The sequence below is a fragment of the Onychomys torridus genome, chromosome 16, assembly GCF_903995425.1.
Source record: "Onychomys torridus chromosome 16, mOncTor1.1, whole genome shotgun sequence".
Classification (NCBI taxonomy): Eukaryota; Metazoa; Chordata; class Mammalia; order Rodentia; family Cricetidae; genus Onychomys; species Onychomys torridus.
In genome coordinates this window covers 60674874-60697533 of record NC_050458.1, presented here as the reverse complement: position 1 = coordinate 60697533, position 22660 = coordinate 60674874, and the positions used below count along the sequence as shown (strand labels likewise).

The following is a 22660-nucleotide window of genomic DNA, read 5'->3' as shown; positions in this document are numbered from 1 at the left end:
GCAGAGTAGACAGTGCTGCAGCAACCAGGTGTGAGGAAGGGGCACAAGAGAGGAAGGTCAAGATTCAGCTTCTCCAACTTCATCTGCGCAGAGGTTGCTAACATTCACAGGTGGCGGGTTCAATTTTCCAGTTTAAACCAGTGTGGCACGACGCTGTCTTTTAAAGGTTCCCCTGCAGGTTCAGTCGACACATTCCACGAGGATATCTGTATTTATGAGCCTGTGAGAAGGGCCTGCTGTTTCTTCCTTTTCTCTTTAGAGCTATGGATTTTTGTTTTGTTTGAGACAGGGCCACACAGTGTATCTCTGGCTGGCCTGGGACACACATCCCCCGGCTCTGGGATAAAAACATGCCGCTGTGTCCACCAGTTCCCCTCCTGTGCCAATGCTTGTCTGTGGCTAGGATCTAGGTTAGTGGTTCTCAACCTGTGGGTCACGATCATTGGAAAATACATATTTCCGAGGGTCTTAGGAACCCCCAACTATAAATTTATTTTCATTGCTACTTCATAACTGTACTTTTGCTCCGGAGCAGTGTCTCAGTTCCCAAGACCGTCAGAAAACACGCATTACCGATGGTCACGACCCACAGGATGAGAATGTCTGATGTAGGCTCTTCTAGCCCCATGGGTTCCTCCACTGACTCTGGAGCGGCCTGTGGCTCAGCAGCGTTGAACTGTGGAAAAATTTCGGGTTTTCCCTCTCAATGCACTTCTAGGTCAGCACTCTGAAATGGTAGCATTTGTGTCTCCAGCTCTGCGGTAGGTCAGGTTGCGGCGGAGGATCCTCCCCCATTCTAATCCTCATCCTCTCTGTTAGCGGCCTGCCTCTTTTCTCTGCCTCCCATCTTGGGTGAGCTGCATCTTCCTTTATGACCCATGTTGTACTTTCCACTCCATGTCTGACACCTTTTGTCTGTTATGGAAAGTGTTCCTCTCCTCCATCACCTATTTCCTTAGTCTTCGGGGGTTTTTCTTTTTTTTTTTCTCTCTCTCTTTTTTTAAAAAAAAAATCAGATTGCAAAGCCTTGGAACTGTTGGATTGGTGTTTGCACACGACAGAAAACTTACCTATAGTGGCTTATACAAACAAGGACTGATTTCTTTCTTTGCACAACAGAGGCTGAGGCTCACTCTGTCATTTGTTACCAGTTAATCCACTCTGAGAAAGACACTGGCTAGCTCAATTGATAGTCTACAGCTGTGTTGTTTTCTTAGCATTAATTTGAGAGAGAGAGAGAGAGAGAGAGAGAGAGAGAGAGAGAGAGAAGCACTAGGAGTCAGTGTGCTACATGTAGCTCTGAATGGTAACAGAGACGCATCATAGCTCCATGGGCAGACGCCTTTGGCAATCCAACACACTAAACACACTATTCAACACCCCAAAGTGCAAAAGACACCCAGTTAATAGTGTATTAAGTGGAACTGCATCTCCCTCGACATGGCATGCTTTCTAACATTTAAAGCAGACAGCTATTTCATTCACAGAGTTATGGAAGGTCTATCTCAGGCCAACACTGATTTGATCGTGTCCTGAAACAGTCTTTAGCAAGCAGTACGAAGGAAGGATTATATAGTTTATAGAGTTGGCAATACTTAAGGACATAGATGGCCTATGCATAGGCATAACTGTAGACCATCTCAGAGTACACTTGTCTCACCTCCATGACAATGATAAAAGCCAGCTTGGCGGCAATCACGTGCCAGTAGTAGATGTTGTGTTTATACTCTTGGGGGTGCCCAGGTGGGTTTCGGAAGTCACGGTACCTGAAAACACAACCAGGAATATCAGGAGTACAAATCTTTCTGATTTTAAAACTAGAGTCTTCTTTGATGCAAAGACTTTTATGGTGGACATCATGTACATTTCACTTAAAGTTCAGTTTGGTATCAAACACTAGAAGAAAGTTATCCAGCAGTCACTTCCTAAGCATGTAATCAGAAAATGATGGATTCTAGCTGTGTAAAATAAAGCCCATCTTTATAAACTAACAAAGTATTTACATATTTTCCACAAGGCTTTATCCCTGATTTCTGAAAAGACATAAAACACTTCAAGCAGACCACTTGGAACAGCTGTTTTGATTGGCTCTGTCTGACTTCTAGGTTGTGTTATTGAAAATCTGAACCAGCATGGCTTTGAAGTAAATGAACTTGGGTTTAAGAATCTGTAATAGAGAAAATAAATGTGCATGACCTACATGTTCAACAAACTACCCACTGGTAAGTGAGCTAGGGTGCACTACCCATGTTGACCTCCCAGCCACCGGCACAGAGCACAGGAGACACCTCACTGCGCCCATCTTCCTGTCTTTGCGGAGGGAGGTGCCAGTGTGTCCTCCTGAGTTATTTCTCTTTCCTTACGCTGCTGGGAATAGAACCCGGGGCCATGCCCACGGGAGGCAAGCGCTCCTACCAGGGAGCCTGTGTGCCTCTTTCTTTCTCCTATTTTATTATACTGAAACAGTTTTGCCATGTATCCTAGGTTGGTCTTGAATTCAGAATGTATCCCAGGCTGGTCTTGAACTCACTATGTATCCCAAGCTTGCCGCCACTAGAAGCAATTCATCTGCATGTACCTCCTCCGTGCTGGGGTTACGGGCATGCACCACATTCCTGGTTTCCCGTTCTGTGCAAGGTAGGCGAGAACTCCAGTTGAGCTACATTCCCCAGCCTCACGAGACAGTCTTAAGAACGGAATGATCTGAATGTGTAAAACTCTCAGCTATCTCCATTGCTAAGAATTACAAAGCTTTTCTCCTCCATCAGTTATGACGTGTCCATTTGAATGCCTTTCAAATTTGGTTTAAAAGTACTACCCTTGGTCTTTATTAGCCTTTTTTTTTTTTTTTTTTTTTTTAGTATTATTAAAAAGAAAGCCAGATGGAAACTGTCTCTTAACACAGACTTACATCACACCAGATAGAATCTTATCACACGTGCCAAAAAGGCTTTTTATAAGACCGAGTCCATTTTAAAACTTGCCTGCACAAGGTATAGTTTCCAAGCCCAATGTATGGGTTTTCTTTGTCTGCATTTTTGAAGTCGGTGATGTTGAAGACGGAGAGAGTGTTGTTGATGTAGCCATCCATGGTGTAGTACGTGTGCTCCCCGTAGGGAGGGATGGAGAAGGACCAATAGTACACGAGGCGGGGGATCATGTCTGACGTGAAAGCAATGATCATGGCCTACGGTGGGGGAAATGAGAAAGGCAATGTTAGTGATAGCCATGGCTCATGTGCAACAGAATCATTGTTCTTACCAATTTCACTTCTAGGTGTCAGGTGTACATGAAAGCAGAGGACACTTGGGAGGTCTTCCATTCTAAGGGCAGGAATGAGGGAAAGGCCCGATAGGTGCTCGCTGAGCTTCTGAAACTCTTTAAACACCGTTTGTGGAGAAGAACTGAGGCCCTGTGAAGAGCAGGGCTGCCTTGCATAGCGTGTGTGTAAATCAGTGTTACTCCAAGTTGCACTAGCAGGTTAGCCTCAGAGCTCACTTGAGAGAAACGAGTCTACCGTGGTTGAGATTTAGAACACTCTTGCAATATAACACTGAGGTCAATATTAAGAAGATAATCTTGCTTTAAAGAACTCACTTGTGGCATAAAGAATTTATACAAAGCTGATTTTTTTTTTCCGTAAACATCACTTGTCTCTCACAAAGAAGAATGAAAACTGAAAAATACATCTGTCTTGATGTATGGTCATATGCAGTCACTGGGCTCACACGCTCCTTACCCCTATGGTATTTTAGGCTTACTTAGATAACCCATGGCCTGATAAACAATACTGGGTTTGTTCTGGTCACCCAGTCAGAAAACAATGCTAGCTTTATGGCATCTAGTATCTGAGCATCCAAACTTCCAAAAGATTAACTGGATAAAGTTCTGAAATCATAAATTATCACATAACACAGTTTCGTATGTTCCTGCATAGAAGGGAGAGGCAGGTCAGTGATGGGTCCACGTCTATGCCAGGCAGAAGTGTCCTAGGATGAAATCCTATTTAGAACCACACGGACCTTCCCCAAAGATCTTTAATTTGGGCTTTTAACTCAGTATATGAAGTTGGTTTGCAGGAAGGACAAAGGGCATGCACTTTAGGCCAATCACCAACTGAAGCACAAGAACAGACATGTTTGTGGTGTCAAGTGCTTTTTAATAGTGTTCATCTGCACACATGGTTTAGTTGCAGTGAGACCACAAACCAACAAACAAGATTCAGGCAAAGCAAGAAAACAATTAAGCCTCCCTACCCTCCACTAAAGCTAGTTACCTTGCTTTCTGCAATCTGTGTGTGTGTGTGTGTGTGTGTGTGTGTGTGTGTGTGTGTGCGCGCGCGCGCATGTATGTGTATGCTTGGATACATGTGTGCCTACCTGAGGGGTATGTGTGTGTACGTATGTATGCGTATGCATACATGCACACATGTGTGCCTATTAGCGGTGAGGTGTGTGTATGTATGCATGCATGAATGCATGTGTGCCTGCTACAGTCAGCAGTGAGGTGTGTGTATGTATGCATGCATGAATGTCTGCCTGTCAGCAGTGAGGTAAAACAAGAAGATTTGGTGTTTGCCAGGTTTCAGTAGATGAAGTTTTCCTGCTATCATTTAGCTCAATGCTATCTTTTTACAGAATCACCCGAAGACGTGCTTCAGGAAGATACAAAAATTCCAACAAGGAAGATAAGTCTCTCGTTTCCTGACAAGGTACCTTTCCCCCCTGAATTGAGCTGCTCTGAGATACACTGCAAGAATACACATAACGTAGCTCGCCTCATTTCCCATGCTGTTCTACACACAAGTTCCATTTATATCAAAATAAATTAAAATTGCTCTTCAATAGCAGATGCTCTGGCAAGGCACAACAATGTCAGCTGCGCTTATTTATGGAACCAGCAGCCTTAACCCAAATGACTTCCCAGCACACGCCTGCTCGGTGTCTCCTACCTTGGTGGCCTCTCTTCCCTCTTTCGTACACATTGGGTTGTGGACATCACGGGGGTGTTTCAGGGGGATGGTTATATATGTGTGTGGTAACAGATGATGTTTCATGGTTACCTGTATGCATGTGTACAGTGCATTTTACAAGTGTAACAAATGCTAATCGTACGGATTGAAGGGTTGTGCATAGTGTAATCAACGACACAGATCTAATAAGGGGCTTTGTTAGGGTATATTAGAGAAAAAAAAAATCAATAGTCCCAGTTAGCCAGTGGGTGGGTGGGGGGTGTCCCCGTGTGTGTGAACACTCTCTCTCTCTCTCTCTCTCTCTCTCTCTCTCTCTCTCTCTCACACACACACACACACACACACACACACACACACACACACACACACAGTGCTTTGGAAACCTAGCCAATCCTCCATCTGTGCTCATGGAGAAGAGCCACAGCATGGATCTAGGGAAACGGTATTTAACACAATCACTCCAGAATGCCTGAGGAATCAGGAATTTGAACCAGATCAATTTTGTTTGTTTGTTTGTTTCTGAAGGTCAAACACAAAGCCCTTCAGTTTCAAACCTTCCTGCCCAAAGTCTTCCTGAAGCGCCCAGGTCCACGGGCCTGCCCTGCCTAACAAACTGTAGCATACTGGATGTGACAGATGCATGCTTTGGGGTAGTACTTACAAGGCCTGGCTGTCAGGGCTCTAAACATGAGTCTTCATTCTGAAACACAGTGGGCACTGAAGGCAGGGGCTATTGGGGTGAAAGGAAACTGATTTAATCTATCAGCTCCCCAAAGCTAGAGGTGGCCTGCAATTCAGAAAACTGGTGGGGGTGGGGGGGTGACAGCTGGGTTCCACATAACTTGTTTCATTGTAACCAGCCGGGGGTTGGGGGTGTGATGACTGGCTTTGAGGTGCCTGTCAGTGCCTGTCAGAGTCCTCAGGGAGCCATGGCTAATGATGTCAGGTAATGATGTTAAACAGTAGCAACCATGTGAAGGAGGACCCGGGTCCATGGGTCTGCTGGAACTCACCGACTTCCCAAACCATGCTGAGACAGAATCACTCATCTAACAAACACAACACGGGGCTCTGAAGTGCACAGGGCCAGGATCCCACAGCTCAAGCTGTGGTGTGGGAATCAGTGGATCTCAGAGCGGCCTGACTCCACAGCCCACTTCCCTCCCCCAGAGCCTGTGACAGACACGGCCTCTCTCTCTCTCTTCTGCTTTCCCAGGAGTTCATGGGGACCCAGCAACTGTGGTTTAAGAAGCTAAAATTTAAAACAAAAAAAAAATCATTTTGTCTGGGAAGCCGGCCTGGTGAGACTCTGGTAGTGAAATATGTGTAGAAATAATCCTGGTTTGGAGGACAAGGGGAGGCAAGAGATCCTTGGATAGGCTGCCATTGAATTGCTTTGCCTAAAAGCTGACTCTTGGCCTGTGCCCAGAGAAGCAACCTGTACAGGCTGTACAATCCAGGTGTGCTCTCACATCTGGGACATATGTAGTCATGAAGCTGCTGCAGCCATGACGTAGGGACTGGCCCGCCTCCCGTGAGAGCTGTTTCCCTGGAAACCAGAGGGTAACTAACGCCCTGTTAGGATGGCCAATTTCTCCTTCATCACAGTTAATATTTTAAAGATGTCACTTTAGAATATACAGTGATGTATGGTGGGATTCTCTTAGGGTGTTCTGACTCTAAATGAACCATATCTGTCTGTGTTTAAAAGCACCCTTTGGTGATGATTTTTTATGTCACATATGAGTCAAAGGTGTCAGTACTTATTATTATGTTTCTTTTGGTAAAGATATCAGCAGAGGAGCAGCAATATGGCCTGTGGAGGATGTCCTGACATGGTGAGTCAATAATAATGATAAGCAATTGAGAGCAACCAAAAGCCATACTGGGGGCTAGAGAAGTATCTCAGTGGTGAAGAACACTTGCTGCTCTTGTAGAAGACCCGGGTTCTGTTCCCGGCACCCACATGGTGGTTCACAACCATTTGAAATCTCAGTTCCAGGGGGTTCTAATCCCTTGTCTGTCCTCACTGGGCACCACACACACATGTGGTCCACATACATGCAGGCAAAACACACATACCAAATAAAAATAATAGTGGGAGGTGTAGACTATGAATCCCAGGCCTACTCACATTGGTCACCACAGCCAGGATGGCTATTCCTTGCATGATGGGCTGCCACGCGCCGATATCCCGGGCTTTTTCTGGCACCATGCGTCTATACTGTGTTGTCAGCTTCCACGCGTCCACTCTTATTTCCAGTATGTTGTTCACCAGAGCCAGCAGGGGAGCCAGTGGAAAAGAGGCCACAAATAAGGTGACGAACCCAAACTGAATAACTGTCAACGGAATGGACACATGTCACAGAGGGGAGGACAGACAGCAGGACAACGTATTTTTCCTTTATTCTTGTAAAGAAAGAGAAAGGCAAAGAACCGACCCGAGGGAGGAGACACATTCACAGCCAATCACAACTCAACGCTCACAGCAAGACGACATAAACAGAATGCAAATAGGAAATCTAAAGGACAGAGACTGAGCGCGGCTTATTCCCTTCACATATATTCACTCAAAAGAAACGACAGATTGAAAACTCATTGACTCAACCACAGTGACTTCCTGGTAATATGTTCGAGGCATCCTAAGCACACTGTTCCCTTTTCATGTTAAGATAATATTAGAAGCAGACTCATGGCTAGGGATCCAAAAGAGAACAAAGTGGAAGTATCTAGCAATCGAAGAGAAGCAGAAGTGTGTGGCTATGAAGAGGATGACGGAGAACGGCGGGAGGGTGCTGGCAATAAGCAAACGGAGTGCAAAGCCTTGAGAGACTTCCTCCACTCAGCCATCCTCTAAGCCCTACATCCCACCATCCCACAAGCCCTCAGCCCTGCACGGAAGCTACTCGCGTCTCCCTGAAAGTGGCTGTACATTCCAAAGCCCAGGAGACTCTTGACCCTGTTAAAGACAGATCGTTTTTGACAGGGCCAAGCATCTCCCTCTCCATGGGATGGTTTTTCTGGACTTGTTTTACTTAATTTAAAAAGCCAAGTTATATATTAACTAAGAGCCTCTAAAACACAGTTACCCACAGGGCTTCAACCACTTTCCCAGTTGTAGCAACCAACAATGTTTCAGTGTTGACTTTTCCTCCTGTTTTATGCACCTTTCTTTCGTGTTCCAATCCCTCCTGAGCGATGATGTCGCCCTCAAAAGCCTTCTCTACAGAAATAACCCTGCTGGAGTCCTCCACCTGCTTTGCTCCTCTGCCCGGGGCTCCTCAGCACTCTGGCAGTCTCTCACAACTCCTGCTAGGCATGCCTGACCCACCCATATGGCCTCACCTACGGCTCCTCGGTGCCTGACCTGTGCACTCACTTTTCCCAGTAACATTGCCATCCTGATGTCCTACAGACCCCAGAGCCATCTCTACACCAGCTCCCCTCCTTCTTACACCCTGCACATTCCATCTCCTGGGAGTTATCTTAGACATTCTCTTCCTCATCTGCCCTCTGAGTCGCCCCTTCAATGTTCATCAAACCAGTCTCCCCTCTTCTATTCCCATGCCGACAACCTCTGTTTCGGCACTCATCACTCAAATGAACTAACTGCTGATGATGGGCATGGTGGTGCACATCTTTAATCCCAGCACTTGGGAGGCAGAGGCAGGAGGATCTCTGTGAGTTTGAGACCAGCCTGGTCTACAGAGATAGTTCCAGGACAGCTGGGGCTGTTACACAGAGAAACTCTGTCTCAAAAAACAAACAAACAAGAGTTAATTGTTGTAACCTCTTAATTATTGTCCTCTCACCAAATACAGACCCATCCAAAATAGCTTCCACTCTGCTTCTGGAATAATCTGACCTTCAACAAAAACACCACACAATTCTCTTGCTTACCAATATTCCCACAAACCCCCATTCTTATGAATCCCAAGCCCCAGCTATACACACAGAGGCCACCACATATGTCTGTAGTTTACTTAATAGTCTCACCACTGAGCCTCTGCTTCAGCCATGCTTTGTCTACGTAACTCTGAAGCAGTCACAGGGGTGACTCTGTATTTTAAAACATGCCTGTCAATCACAGGGGTGGTTCTGTATTTTAGAACATGCCCGGTTCTCCACTACCGGGCATGTACCGTCCATTTTCTTCACCATGCTTTTGATATTACCATTCTCTTTTCAAAACCACATTCAAATACCACCTTCTTGACCAAGTCTTCTTTGGCTTTTCTAAAGTAAACCACTGTGTATCAAGCTCCATGAGAACATGCACCAAGTCTTAGCTTGATATCTCTGGCAAATAATACAGTGCTTGGCACAGTGGTACACCCAACACTGGGCACTGCAAGAAGAGAGAGGAATTCCGCATCTGCCCTGCCAGAAAGCCATTCCTTTAAAGACTAGATGTCTTCTCTGCAGGTTGTGGACAGGAGCACAAGAAGCAAAGAATTGGAAGGCAGGCCCGAAGTCTAGAGAGTGCAGCACATGCGGGATTTACTTACTCACAACAGTAAGTAAATGCAGAAAAGAATAGATGGAGACCATTGGGATGCATGGTGCTGTCACCTTGACGGGACGGAGAATCTCCTGTGAGATGGGCCTCTGGGCACGCCTGCCAGGAGACTCTTGGTTACATTTATTGATGGAGGAAGACTCTTTGACAGTGGACATGGCTATTCTGTGGGCGGGGACTCCTGGGCGGTATGCAATGGCGAAAGCAAGGCAAACATTAGCATGCCTACATCCTCCTATTTCTGCAGATGTGATGGGACCAGCTGCTTCAGGCTCTGGCTGCCTGGACCTCCCCATCGTGAGGGGCTGTACGTTGAACCAGGGGCTGTAACGAACCCTTTCCCCCTTAAATGGCTTCTCTCAGGCTATTTTAACTCAGCAACAGGAAAGGAATGAAAATAGCCATTGTTCCCATGACTCTGGAAAATGAGCTTGGAGATGGGTTGAATGAACAAGGCAAAGGAAGAAAAGGCAGTCCAGAGACACAGGGGGGTCACTGCCTCACTCTGGGGCCCTTCATTATGCCATCTGCCAACCATGAAGCTGTCACCAAAGAGACCTGTGTCTAGGACAGGTAGAACCCAGGTACAAAACAGTATCTTCAGCTTCCAGCTCTACTATCAATTGCTGCTCTTCTGTCTGTCTGTCTGTCTGTCTGTCTCTGTCTCTGTTTCTCTCTCTCGGTTTTGGCGCCTGTCCTGGATCTCCCTCTGTAGACCAGGCTGGCCTCGAACTCAACAGAGATCCGCTTGGCTCTGCCTCCCAAGTGCTGGGATTAAAGGCATGCGCCGCTGCCGCCATCACCACCTGGCAGCTGCTGCTCTTCTCTTATGTTCGACACCTTAAGTCCTCAGAGTTGAGGACCTAACATTCTGCCGGGCATCTCTGGCTAATACCTCAGAATGATTCAATCTCAAATCATGGGGAAATGTACTAAATAAAAAACAAAGCTTTTGCTGGCAGCAGTAACAGCAAGAACAAAAATCCTAGGCCACACAGCCTCAAGTGGGCACTGGGAGTAGGCGGGGCAATGCAAATGTGAGATTGACTAGCAGGTGCAGACATGCTCCAAAGTCAGCAAGTATCTGTGAGTACTAGGTTCCAATACTGGTAGGGGGAGGGGCATTCATACATGCCCAGGATTATGGGAGCCAGGGCTGCTCGGCCCTACAAGGGCAGCAAAGCAGAGCGGCTCCCCTGAGGGCCAGCAAGAGCCAGTCAGACAGGAAAGAAAGAGAAAGGGCTGTGGTTGGTGGAAGGCATGGGCCACCTGTGGGAAGCTGACATTGATGGATGTGGGAGAACACTGTGAAGGTCACCCCGGAGTGACATTACTCCCAGAGACAATATTTATATTTAGAGAAATGAACCAAGGGTTCAGAGGGCACTGAAAATTATATCTTTCACAGCCTAGAAGGACTAAACACAGATTTCACTGTGTTACCAAATACAAAGCAACATATTGTCTATGCTCTGAAACCGAGGAAGCTCTCCAAGTCATTGGGAATGGTTGGGATGGCTATAAAGCATTGTTAAGAAACCTCCAAGTCTGTCTATAGCAGCTGTTATGATAGAATACATCATACACATATATAGTAGAGTAGGATGAGACCAAACTAATTAGTTCATGACTATTTAACAGGCCCATGAAACCCTAAAAGTCGGTTCACCTCCCCAGAGCATGGCTATGTAACTTTTCTCCTTAAGACGCCATTCATTTCAGTAATCAGTTGGTGGATGTGGGGGATAACTTCCTCTGAAGTCTTTGTGCTGGGGGGGGGGGCTCAAATAGGTAATGTTCTATGGCAGGGGGCTATTATTAATACTACTCACAGCTCCAGTCAGAGATAGTCATTGCCTCACAACCCATTCCATACTGATGCTGCGCCCTTAGTAAAAACCAATCTTGATAAAAAACAAAAATGAATTTCAAATCTGATCCCAGGCTGACACACACAAAGTGGACTGTTTTCCTCACCCAGACAAACAGATATTTCTGTGTATTATGCATACTTTCTAAAAGATATTTTATACATAGAATATGATTTAATAACCTACCAACTGTTTGCAGGAAGCAGTGCCTTGGCAGAGACACTAACCCCTATGCACAAACACAAAGCCTGTCAGATTTTGTGCCTGTTTTTCTGTTCTCCCGAGCTTAAAAAATTGTGATTCGTTGTAAAGGTTGGGTAAAAGGGCAGAGATACAAAATATGTAAATGGTTAGCCATCTTTTAGAATTAAGCATGTCATTCACAATAGAAAGGTTAGTGTTCCTGATGAAAATCTGTTCTGAGATGCATCGATTTAAGGCAACAGAGCTCAAAACCATGTTCAACTGATGAAGACTGAGAACCTGTGCAGGTAGTCCACAAATGGACAAGACCCCCAAGCAGGTGGGGCAGGCCCTGTGCCAAGTCCTGACTAACTCCAGGCCAGGAGAATGGCTCCTCACCCATAGGGTCACTCAAGGCACCACATACAAACTCTGCCCAGAAGAAACAAGAGGCCATCTAAAGCAGGAGTGAGGTAGGAAAGGGGGCCAGGGACCCTTCCTGCCATGAGGAACTGTGTTCTCACAGGCTTACTCAGGGATTCTGTTCTGGCCAATAGCAGCTCCTGCATGGACGCTAGCATAAGCCAAATGAATCTTACCTAATGACAGTGATCGGGGTTCATTCACAGACAACAGAGTTAGCATGATTTGCAAACTTACAGTGAAGAATGGAAAATTCCATTTCAATGCCTGGTAAGAAATCCTTAGCTTTGAACAACATAAATATTAACAAAACCACACACAGCCATCATATTTGAAAGCTTTGATTTTTCTCCACTCTACACTTCTATCCTGTAGAGAAAAACAAACTATTCATATCAATGTGCTAAATAATTTTGTAGCTCAACCACAGATTCCTTCAGCAGCAACACATACCCCAGCATATTTTACTGAATACTTACTCATTTCAAGATACTCATAGAACAGCCCCAGCCTGCCCATGGGCTGCAGATGGTAATCTTGTTCCCATCGTGGAGTTATCTTCTCTGATCCCGAAACTCTTTTATATCGTCCAATCAGATTCATGACCCATCTGCCAGGAAAAAAAAAATCAAATTATCAATAATTATAAATTAGAATGAATATTGTCAGACCCATATCATGAAGAATTTCTTTGCTGTCTCAAAGCTAAGTAGGTAATCCTCCCAAGAAATTAGCTTCTCCTTTGCATGCTTCAGTTTGGGGGCTGGAGGGATGGCTCAGCGGTTAAGAGCACTGACTGTTCTTCCAGAAGACCCAGGTTCAAGAAGACCCGGGTTCAATTCCCAGCGCCCACATGACAGCTCACAACTGTCTGTAACTCCAGACAGATCTGACATCCTCACACAGACATCCATGCAGGCAAAACACCAGTGCACATAAAAAAAAAAAAATTGAAAAAAAATATCATCAGTTTTCTATTTTTCCCCCCTAATTGTTAAAAACATTTTTTTTTTTTCAGGATGAAAATTATCAGTGAAAATAAACAAAATGAGGATGGTGATGCAAGCTGGGGGTACCTGCTGCAGACTAGTTCTGTCTGTAACAGCGTGCAGGGGGCACTGAGGATGCTCACCGTGTGGCATTAAGTGCGGGGCTATGGAACGGGCAGGGGGCTGAGCAGCAGGGCTGGAACCTCCAGGCTGGGGACTAGTGGCTACAGACAGCCTGAGGCAGGAGCAGACCTGCCTTAGACAGCAGCACAACACAGAAGCTCCTGGGATCCCAGGAGGGAGGAAGCAAGGCTAGATCGAGCATCGGGGTGGGATCTAAGCGTGAAGGTTGGAGTGTTCTTAGGGAAGTGGGGGGCTACTGCAGAATGCTAAACACAAAAATGACAAACCAGGTCTCAGACTCTGCCTTGAACCAAACAACTGCAGGACAAGGGAAGACACGTATGTCCTTTAGATCGGGGGCAGGGTCAGCTCTGCACACCACTGCATGCTGCTCCCACCCAGCCTCCTGTTTTCTCTTCTTGAACATCATGCTTCTCGTGTCCTTGATAAATGCTTCCCACCCTTTCCAGGGCAATCTGCCTTGGAAACAGACCTGAGATGGCAACAGAATTGTCCATGCACCTGTGACAAAGAACCTCCGCCCCCTCAAGTAACAGCTGGCTTCAAGTACACACACAGCATCTCCCACACTTCGGTTGCTTAGACAGCAGGTTTGTGTGGGTTTGGAATTCTGACAGTGAGGACTCATTACGGGACTGTAACAACAATAACAACGGTTCAGGCCCTCACCTGTTTCTCAAGGGCACCAGGTGCTTAAGATTCGAGGCTGATCAGAGTTGACTCACTATGCTGGCCTTCTTCCTGCCTTCAGCCTTCCCAGACCTCTAAGTAAGGCTTACTCAGGGCAGATGCTCTTCCGCAGAACATAGCCCTGGCTGCCCCATCTCTCCCACTTCCTCTGTAGGAGGCCAGACAAATGGAGGAACTCAGACCGGGATGCCCTTGAATCTGAACCCACACTCTCCTGCTTCTTAGCTTCTCTGGTAAAGTTAAAACGTGCTGATACGCATTGGTGAGGGCTGATGCCAGGATTAATGGGATTCAAGACAGGTAAAAGGGGCCAGTACATTTCCTCACACTCACAGGACTTCCGGCCTACCAATCCACGCTAACAGGCAGAGGCCACGGAAGACGGAGCTATGATATTGGGACCTTGACTTCAAGGTGTGAAATGTTTGTGGACACTGAAGTTTCTCCTATGTCAACCCAAAGATCTGAGGGCCACACCTCACAAGCCTTCATGACACCAAACCACGACAAATGTGGGCTTGGCCTCTATTGGTTTATTTTCTTTTGCTCTGCCTCCCACTCCCCAGCCACTTAGGCACACTGTCCGTGCCCTAGAAAAAGCAGGCATTTTTCTTCTGGGAATTCCAATCCACCTCACTGGGCAGATATTCCACTCCCCCACCATACTGTCTCCCCCTCCCCCCCACACACATTGTAGATCACAGAAGACGATTCTCCACATGGCTTCAGGAGCTAGAGACTCCAGGCGTTTTGCTCCCTTTCCCTAAGTTCAATCATTTATCTGTAAAAGAAATCCACCCATCTTTGCCCTGAATCTTTGGAGTTTTTTTTCTGTTGTTTTTAAACCAAAAAAACAAACAACAATAAAACAATAAAAGCAAAAACAAAACTGGGCTATGATTCTGGAACCAGCTCTCAACCTTGACTACACATGAGAATTACCACAGATCTTTAAAAAAAACAAAAAACCCCCAGAGAGCCTCTCCTGCTAAGATTAGAAGCAGAGGTTACAAAGTAATTTCTGTACAAATCTACCATAACATTAACAAAACACATAGCACTACATTTTCCTTTACTCAGTTATTTTTTACGATGTTGTGATAGCATTTTGTATCTCATTCTCTCTTGGCCTTTTATCAAACTAGAGCCAGATGCCATTTCCATTTAGGGACACCCCACCCACAAGCACACATCACTTGGTGATTATTTCACCCCTGAAGTCAATGTTCTTGTGAGGGGTGAGTGTGGCTAATCGAGGCCTCATCCACAGCCTCTCTTGAAGAGGGGTATTTTCTACCACGACAGTCCCTTCTCTGGTTATGTAAGTGCATGGTCATTTTGACAAGATAAAAAAAATACATAAAGGAAAAAAAAATGTCACAGCCACCCTCTAGTTAAATCTAAGGACACTCATGTTCTAAGTGTTTGGGGATTTTCACTTCTTAAAAATGTTAACATGGTCTTTTGTAAAGAAAAAAAATCCCTAGGATGCCTTGAATATCAGTGCTGGGATGACCAGAGGGCCGACATTCTCAGGGTCCAAAACACCAGTCGTTCATTTGCTCAGGTGCTCACACCCAGTGTTTTCTCTGTATCTGGGATCAGTCTACATGTAGGCTCAGCTCAGTGTAGGACTCCAAGCAGAATGAAGGGTGTGGACCTGAAGTGACCAAGTCTAAGAAATTCTGATCAAATACTCTTTACTGCACTCCTTTGACATAGCGACCTCACATGAACGCTGTCATATCTCTTCCCTGGCTCCAACACTCTTCAGAGGAGTGAGGTCCACACACAGCCCAGCCCCAAGGACACTGCTCCAACTGAGACCTGGCATTCTTAGGTTTAGAGCCAGGGGAAGAGAATTAAAAACATGACATTATTTTCTTTGGCCAGAATGGAAATCTCTGCACTTGTTAACAATAAGCTTACTTGAAGTCAAAACTTCTCAGAATTAATTTAGGAAATATACCCTCCCCACTAACTTTTAAAAAACTCAGAAAACAGCTCACCATCAAGCAGTTACTTATCAAGAAAATTTAGTGTTAAATAATCTATTTGGCTTAGAAAGTGCTGCTTTAGTAGTATAAGAATGAGTTAAAATATTTTAAAACACATTTTCGTATTGAAACAGCGTGATTTGCACATGACCTACTTTTACTTATCTGGAAAAACAAGAATATGAACTTGATGAAAAGGAAGGGGTTGTTTTCTGTGCAGCAGGATTAGAGTTATCTCCCAGCTAAAGCTGGAATCCTTTCCTGGGATGGGAGTGTCATCGTTGCTTTTAGAAGGGCCGTGAAGGTTCCCATCGAAGAGGGAGAAAAAAGCCCCAGTGCTTTGGACGCACCCAGACCCAGTCAGCTAACTATTCTGGAGAGAATGAACAGAAACCTGGCAATGCAGGAGACACAGATTCAGGGCAGAAAGAGAGACAACACTGTAGGTGATGGGGGAACACAGTGGAGGATGCTGCAGCCTAAACCAGGTGGTGAGTTTTAAGCAAATCTACCCCACTCAGAGCGGGTACAAGACTTTACAAAGGAAGATTTTAAGTTTGAAATGTAAATTCTAAGTTTACCTTCATGCTTTAGTGAGTGGCTCGAGAGGCCATTTAGGCGAGGTGACACTCTGCATCGGTGTTGATGCAGAATAGAAAAGGGTTCATAGAGGATGCAAAGAGGTAGAAGGGGGATCAGAAGTTCCATGAAAGCAAAACTGGAAACCAGGAACTTCTTTGAAAAAGTAAGCATGTGGGCAGGGCAATAGTCTCCCAGAGGGGTTCCCTGCCAGTCTCCAGAACATCTGAAGAATGTTAGGTCTCATAGAAACATGGGCCACAGGACAGGAGACCATCCTGGATGTAGGGAGGTATGAGAAACTACAGAGCAGGGGCAGAGGCATGACAGACAGCATCCCAAGGGAAGGGTCTGGGTGGCCGAAAGGCCAGAAAAGGCAAAGGCTGATTCACTGGAGAATTTCTGGAAAGGCTCTGGCTAGCCAGCAACATGGTGTTAGCCCAGTGAGACCCATGTTAGAAGACATCTGACCTCCAGGACTGGAGGGCTTCAAACCTTATTTTAACCCATTGACTTTATAATAATTGGTTACATTGCAGTGGAAAACTATCATATCACGTGCTCTGTTTGCAGGAAATGCAGATGGTGCTGGGCTGTGGGCAGACCCCACCGTCCTTGTTTGTGGACAGACCCCTGTTAACTATCTAGAGGGTAACTGTGCCCTGCTGCTAGTCTGTCTATCTGTCTGTCTCTCTCGCTTTTTAAGGAAACCATTCGAAACCCCCATGGTAACTGTTTCTGATGCCTTGGGGATGTCTGTTCTTGACAACACTGAGTCTGGAGTCATGGGATCCTGGAGTTGAATCCCACAGCAACCTCTCAATGCCAGTGTGATCTTGGGTAGACCATTTAACCTCTTGAAGCCACAGATCTTCATTAGCAAAAGGACGATTCAAGTAAGATCTATGAAATTAAACTATATAAATGGATACGTGAGCACACAAACATGTACATGAAAATGTACAGCACCTGCTGCAGAGACTGGTACATATTAACATGCTATTAATGACTTCTAGGTGCATGAGGGTTGGGAATGCTATGTGAATGTGTGGCAATATGTAGTGCACAGTTCTAACAAGGGCCCTTTCTCAAAGGCCTGTGGTGAGTCTGCCACCAGTAACAGCCTAAGAGGCATAAACTACAGCCAGTGGGATTTCTGTTAAACGTGAAGATGAGGGTCTTACATAACTACTGTGCGTGCTTGTGTGTTTACACATGTGTGCAGGAGCATGTAAGATCCAGAGGTTGGCATCAGGTGTCTTCTTCAATCAGTCTTCAACTAGCTTTTTTCAGGCATGGTCTATCATTGATCCTAGAGCTCACTAATTCAGCTATGCTCACTGGCCATCCAGTAAGCTCCAGGGACCCGCTTGTCTCTACCTCCCCAGGAGGAGGTTACAGGTATGTACGACAGTGCCTGGCTTTTTATATGGGTACTGGGGATCCCCAACTCCAGCCTTCATGCTCACACAAGAAGCACATTACAACTGAGCCATCTGCTGGACCCCTGTATATAATCATTAAACACGTATAAACCACTGGTTAGACCTTCTTGTCTAGAGGCCTTTAATCTCAATGGATTCTAGTCTGCTTTAGAGACAGATGCATGGCTATGTGGGTAAACTATTTCAGTGGGTGGGCTGACCTGTCCCCCATGCTGACACCCAGGACCACATATCTGGTACTCACGGGAGCAGCACTTCCTGTATGTTATTCCAGATTGCCTTTCCACCCATGATGATTGTCAGCTGCGTCGTCAGTTCAAGGAGACAGCCACCTGGGTCACACTGGCATGTTCCAAAGAAAACAACATTTAGATTTCAGGTGTGTAACTTGCAAAGAAGCATTGCATTAGCATCTCTACTTGTTCTCTTAGGCTAAAAATATCCCCGCCACACACAAGGAAGCCACTATTCATTAGGCAGCCGAGAGAGAGAGAGAGAGCTAGCAGCTTCAACTGTCAAGAGAGTAACACCATTCTGTTTTCGCACCTCTTCGTTTCTGTACTTGCCCAGCCAGTACACTGGGTCCCCTGGATAGCCTACAAATTTGCCCTTAAAGAACGCGATGTAGAAACACGAAGAGTAGTAGTTGACGAACTGGAACAAGAACATCTTCATGGTCAGGCTGTTCTCATAGTCAGTCTGGGTCCTTGGGAGTTCTGTGGTTAAAACAACAGCAAGAAAGTCACTGAAATCCCAAATGGCTCTGAGACGCTAATCAAAGACTCTGATACCCAAGATAACATGCCGAAAGGATTACAGTTCACACTGTTTCTGTTGAATCTGCTTTCCATTTCTTAAAATAGCCACTGTGTTAATTCTGAGTTTACACATTGTTATGAGTTCCCCTCCCATATAAACACAATATCCTCCATGACAAGCCACGCATACACACTTACTTTTAAACTGCTCCTTAAGATTTATAAATGCCTTATCATCAAATGCTCAAGAATGGTTTTGGTCTAAGACCCCAGAGTTATTTTTGTTGTGGCTCTAGGGATCAAGTCCAGGACCTCTGCCACTGAGCAACATGTCCAACCCTTTAGAAAATTAGCTGTGAACTAAAGTAAAGGCAATTCTTTGGTCTCCTGAATCTGTAAGGTCGGTGGTACAAGAGCCATTGGCTGCAGGCATATGGGAAGCACAAAGGGCTGTCCTCCCAGCGACGAATCTCAGCAGTCTGACTGTCATTCTGAGAATGACCCGGATGCATGCGGGGTGTGGGAAGCCCCTAACTCCAGCCAGAAGCAACACCCATTACATCAGGCGGAGCTGCAGAGAACTGTATTATCATGCACAGCAAGGGGGATGACATGCACCAATATGGCAGCTTGTCCTCGCTTTGACCGAGGAGTGCACTTGCCCCTGGAGTTGTGACCCTATTCCACTTGTCTGCAATAAAGAGACGGTTTACTTTCAGCAAGAGAACACATGATCTAACGTCATCTCATCGAACATATTCTTCAGCCCCATGTGTTTCCAGAGCCTAGACATTCCCATCATTGTCTCCCCTGTGTCCCTTCTTATGATACAAAGATGCACACCACAAACTTCCCACATGGGCTAGAGAAAATACTTTTACACCCCAAATTTCCTAAGACTTTTAACTGACAGGGATAGAAATAAGTAAAGGTACTCTAAATATCTCGGAAATCATTCCCGCCAGGCAGGACCTCACCAAAGTTGGTGATCATGATGGCCACCTTCTCGTAGATTGTGTTCAGGATCATGATGATGATGAAGCTGATGATAGAGGCTGTGATGGAGGTGGCCATCTGTGGTGTCAGGTACTTCTGGATTGGGTCTGTCCCGTTGAGGTTCTTGGGGAGGGTTGTTGAGAAGACGATGAACACGGACAGCCTGTAGACGATGATGCCGATCACAGAAGCAATGATGAGCAGAATCTGAAAGCATCAGCAGCGGCAGTGTTAGCCTCAGCGAGAGTCAGACCTGCACCAAGGCTGGCCCTGGTGCTTGGATACACAAGGGGCAGGTGCCAAGTGCAGGACATCTCAAGGAAGTGCCGGGGAAGAGTTGGAAAGTGGGGCAGATTGGGAAGACACATGGGCACCAAAGAGGGAGCATCCACCATAGTGGGATACTGTTGATGATCAGACTGTTCCAGTCGAGAGAAGACATGGTGTCGTTTACTATATAGTCTATATGATTGCCCTATCAAACTAAAAGTGCCAAGGAAGACAGTCTATGATAAAAGGAGTGGTATCTTCAGACAGCACAAAAGAGGAGTACCATTCTAGGTGGAAGGAGTGTTCATTGTGGTGCTTTTTTATTTGTGCTCTAACAAATAAAGCTCGCCTGGAGATCAGAAGAAAAAGCCATATCAAACATGGAGGCCAGGCAGTGGTAGCTATTTTAAACATGGAGGCCAGGCAGTGGTAGCACACATCTTTAATCCTAGAGCATTCGGGAGGCAGAGACTCATCTGGATCTGAGTTCAAGGCCACAGTGGGAACAGAGCCAGGCATGGTGGTATACGCCTTTAATACCAGTTAACCATAGAGGTCTGGGGGTCTGTACAGACAGACAGGAAGTGATAGAGCTGCGGAAAGAGGACATGATGTAGCTGGGCAGAGAGAGGAAGTAAGATGGCAGAGCACAGAAAGGTATATAGGCACAAGTATACAGGAAGTAGCTCTCTTGGGCTGAGGATTTCCTAGTGGTAAGAACTTGTGGTTGTGGCTTGTTCTATTCCTCTGATCTCTCAGATTTCACCCCAATATCTCACTCCAGGTTTTTTTTTTTTTAATAAGATTGTTTAGCAATTTGTGTTATAGTTCATGATCACAGAAGCAATGAAAACGTCCCTTGTACAATGCTAAATGGTTCAGGTGTAACTCAGCAAGGGTTTCTTTAGTTCTAATCCACAGAGAAGCCGTCCTTCGACCAGAGAGCCAGTCACAAAGAGTCAGCATGGGCTGCCTTTGCCTCTACCATGGTACCAGGGTCTAACTGCAGCAATGGCCCAGGTACCAGGCCATTGGTATTGGCAGCAGGCCTCTGCTTTAAGAGCTCTTGCTATTCACACTCAGGATCTCCTGAGCCATCATTCACATCTGCATCCCCACAGGCTCTGCTGTACAGACCTGCTGCATTTCTGACTTCTTCCCAGGATCACTGCATCGCCTGCCGCAAAGCCCGCATCGCCTGCCGCAAAGCCCGCATCGCCTGCCGCAAAGCCCGCATGTGGTAGGATTTTACTTTCTCAGTAAACAAGCTTGCTCTCTTTGGTCAGCATTAACTACTTTAGACCCTTGCCTTACTTGATAAAATGGTATTTAGAGCAGTTGTTCTCAACCTGTGGGTCATGACCCCTTTCAGGGGTGGGGGTGAGGGGTTGAGTGGCTCTTTCTCATTTATTTATCAGGTTTATCCAGTATTTATTTTTATGTCATGGTTCGTAGCAGTAGCAAAATTAGTTATGAAATAGCAATGAAATAAATTTAAGATTGGCGTCACCACAACATGAGGAACTGTATTAAAGGGCCAGAGCATTAGGAAGGTTGAGAAACCACTGATTTAGACAATGTTGGAGAGGCTCCTTTAAACTGTTCCCTATATCTTCTTTCTTGGATATACTTCAGAACCATGGACTCTGTCTGACTGCTTATGATGAGAGTCTGGGAAGAGCAGCGGAGAACAGGAACTCTAACACCAAGCAAGGCACACCACATGTCAACATGTGCTGAGCAACATACAGGGATGAGCTACAGACTCCTGCACAGAACCCCAACTCTGCCACTGGCTGTGGAACCTCGTACAGGTTAGCCCCAGGCTTCACTTCCCTCATGTAATGGGAGAATACTACACCAAGGCCTAGGGAGAGCACTGGGTGGTAGTAGCTGTGATTATGGCGACCAAAGGGTTAAAAGGACATCTTCTTACTTGCTGTACAATCTGCAAATAGAGAAGGCATTGTATTTCCCTGTAATCTCGCTCATTATCTCCTCTCCTTCACAGCTAAGTCTTGTGAAATGAAAAGCACTGCATGTGTGTACGTGTAAATTAGCTAAGGCTGAGAAAAATTGGAAAAATGTAGCGTCTTCCTCCCCCAGCATAATACGAACAGGCCATTTAAGTCTCTCTAATAATCACCCCCACAATTACTTCTCCAGTTACTCAGCACCAGAGCACCCTTTAGACGCTTGCTGCCAACCTTGGTGCCCTTTCACTATTGAATTCTCCTAAGTAGTCTGTACAGTAGGCAGGGTCAGAAGGAAGAGATACAGGCTGAAAGAGAGTAAAAATTAGTTCTAGATTAAGTTGACAGGCAGGGAGAGCATGAGAGTCACAATGACTCAAAGACACAGACCCTGGCAGCTCGGCCTCCCCTTGGCTCGGTTTAAGACTCTGGTATCTCTTATGGCTGTTCCAAATCTGGAGGCCTCCACAGCTTCCCAGGCTGCTCAGAGCAGGGCTCTTTCTTCCCTCAGGTTTATCTTTTTCTGACTCTAACTTGGACATTTTTCAGATCAAACTATAGGGTGTGCTCACTATAGAGAACCTGAAAGTGCCCCATAGTGGACGGACTCAGAGCCCTTTCCTATCTAGGAGAAAATCCCAGCTTTGCTCTGTAGGGTCAACCTCTCCTTACATCTCAGCCTACTGAGTGTCCACTGGATGCTACCTAGGTTACAGTCGCTAGCCCTCATCAAAATTATACCTCAGACCTGGAGTTCAGTTTCAGGAATTGGAACCAACCTTCCCCTATTTCATTATCATACACTCCAAATGGAAATTGGCTTTATCACCTACAATTTTAAAAAACCTTTT

The 22660-nt window shown here is 45.8% G+C and overlaps 1 protein-coding gene across 2 annotated transcripts in view; it reads right to left on the bottom strand.

The window, feature by feature from the left end:
• The window catches only part of Ano6 (anoctamin 6), a 177135-nt gene that overhangs the window by 6250 nt on the left and 148225 nt on the right, over positions 1 to 22660 (bottom strand). For both annotated transcript variants that reach the window (XM_036208650.1, XM_036208651.1), the window contains 7 exons: positions 19548 to 19773; positions 18359 to 18528; positions 18057 to 18154; positions 12448 to 12578; positions 7107 to 7312; positions 2985 to 3187; positions 1661 to 1766 (listed from right to left, as the gene is read on the bottom strand). In XM_036208650.1, coding sequence (XP_036064543.1) covers positions 1661 to 1766; positions 2985 to 3187; positions 7107 to 7312; positions 12448 to 12578; positions 18057 to 18154; positions 18359 to 18528; positions 19548 to 19773 — 1140 coding nt within the window. The remainder of the gene's footprint in view (positions 1 to 1660; positions 1767 to 2984; positions 3188 to 7106; positions 7313 to 12447; positions 12579 to 18056; positions 18155 to 18358; positions 18529 to 19547; positions 19774 to 22660) is intronic.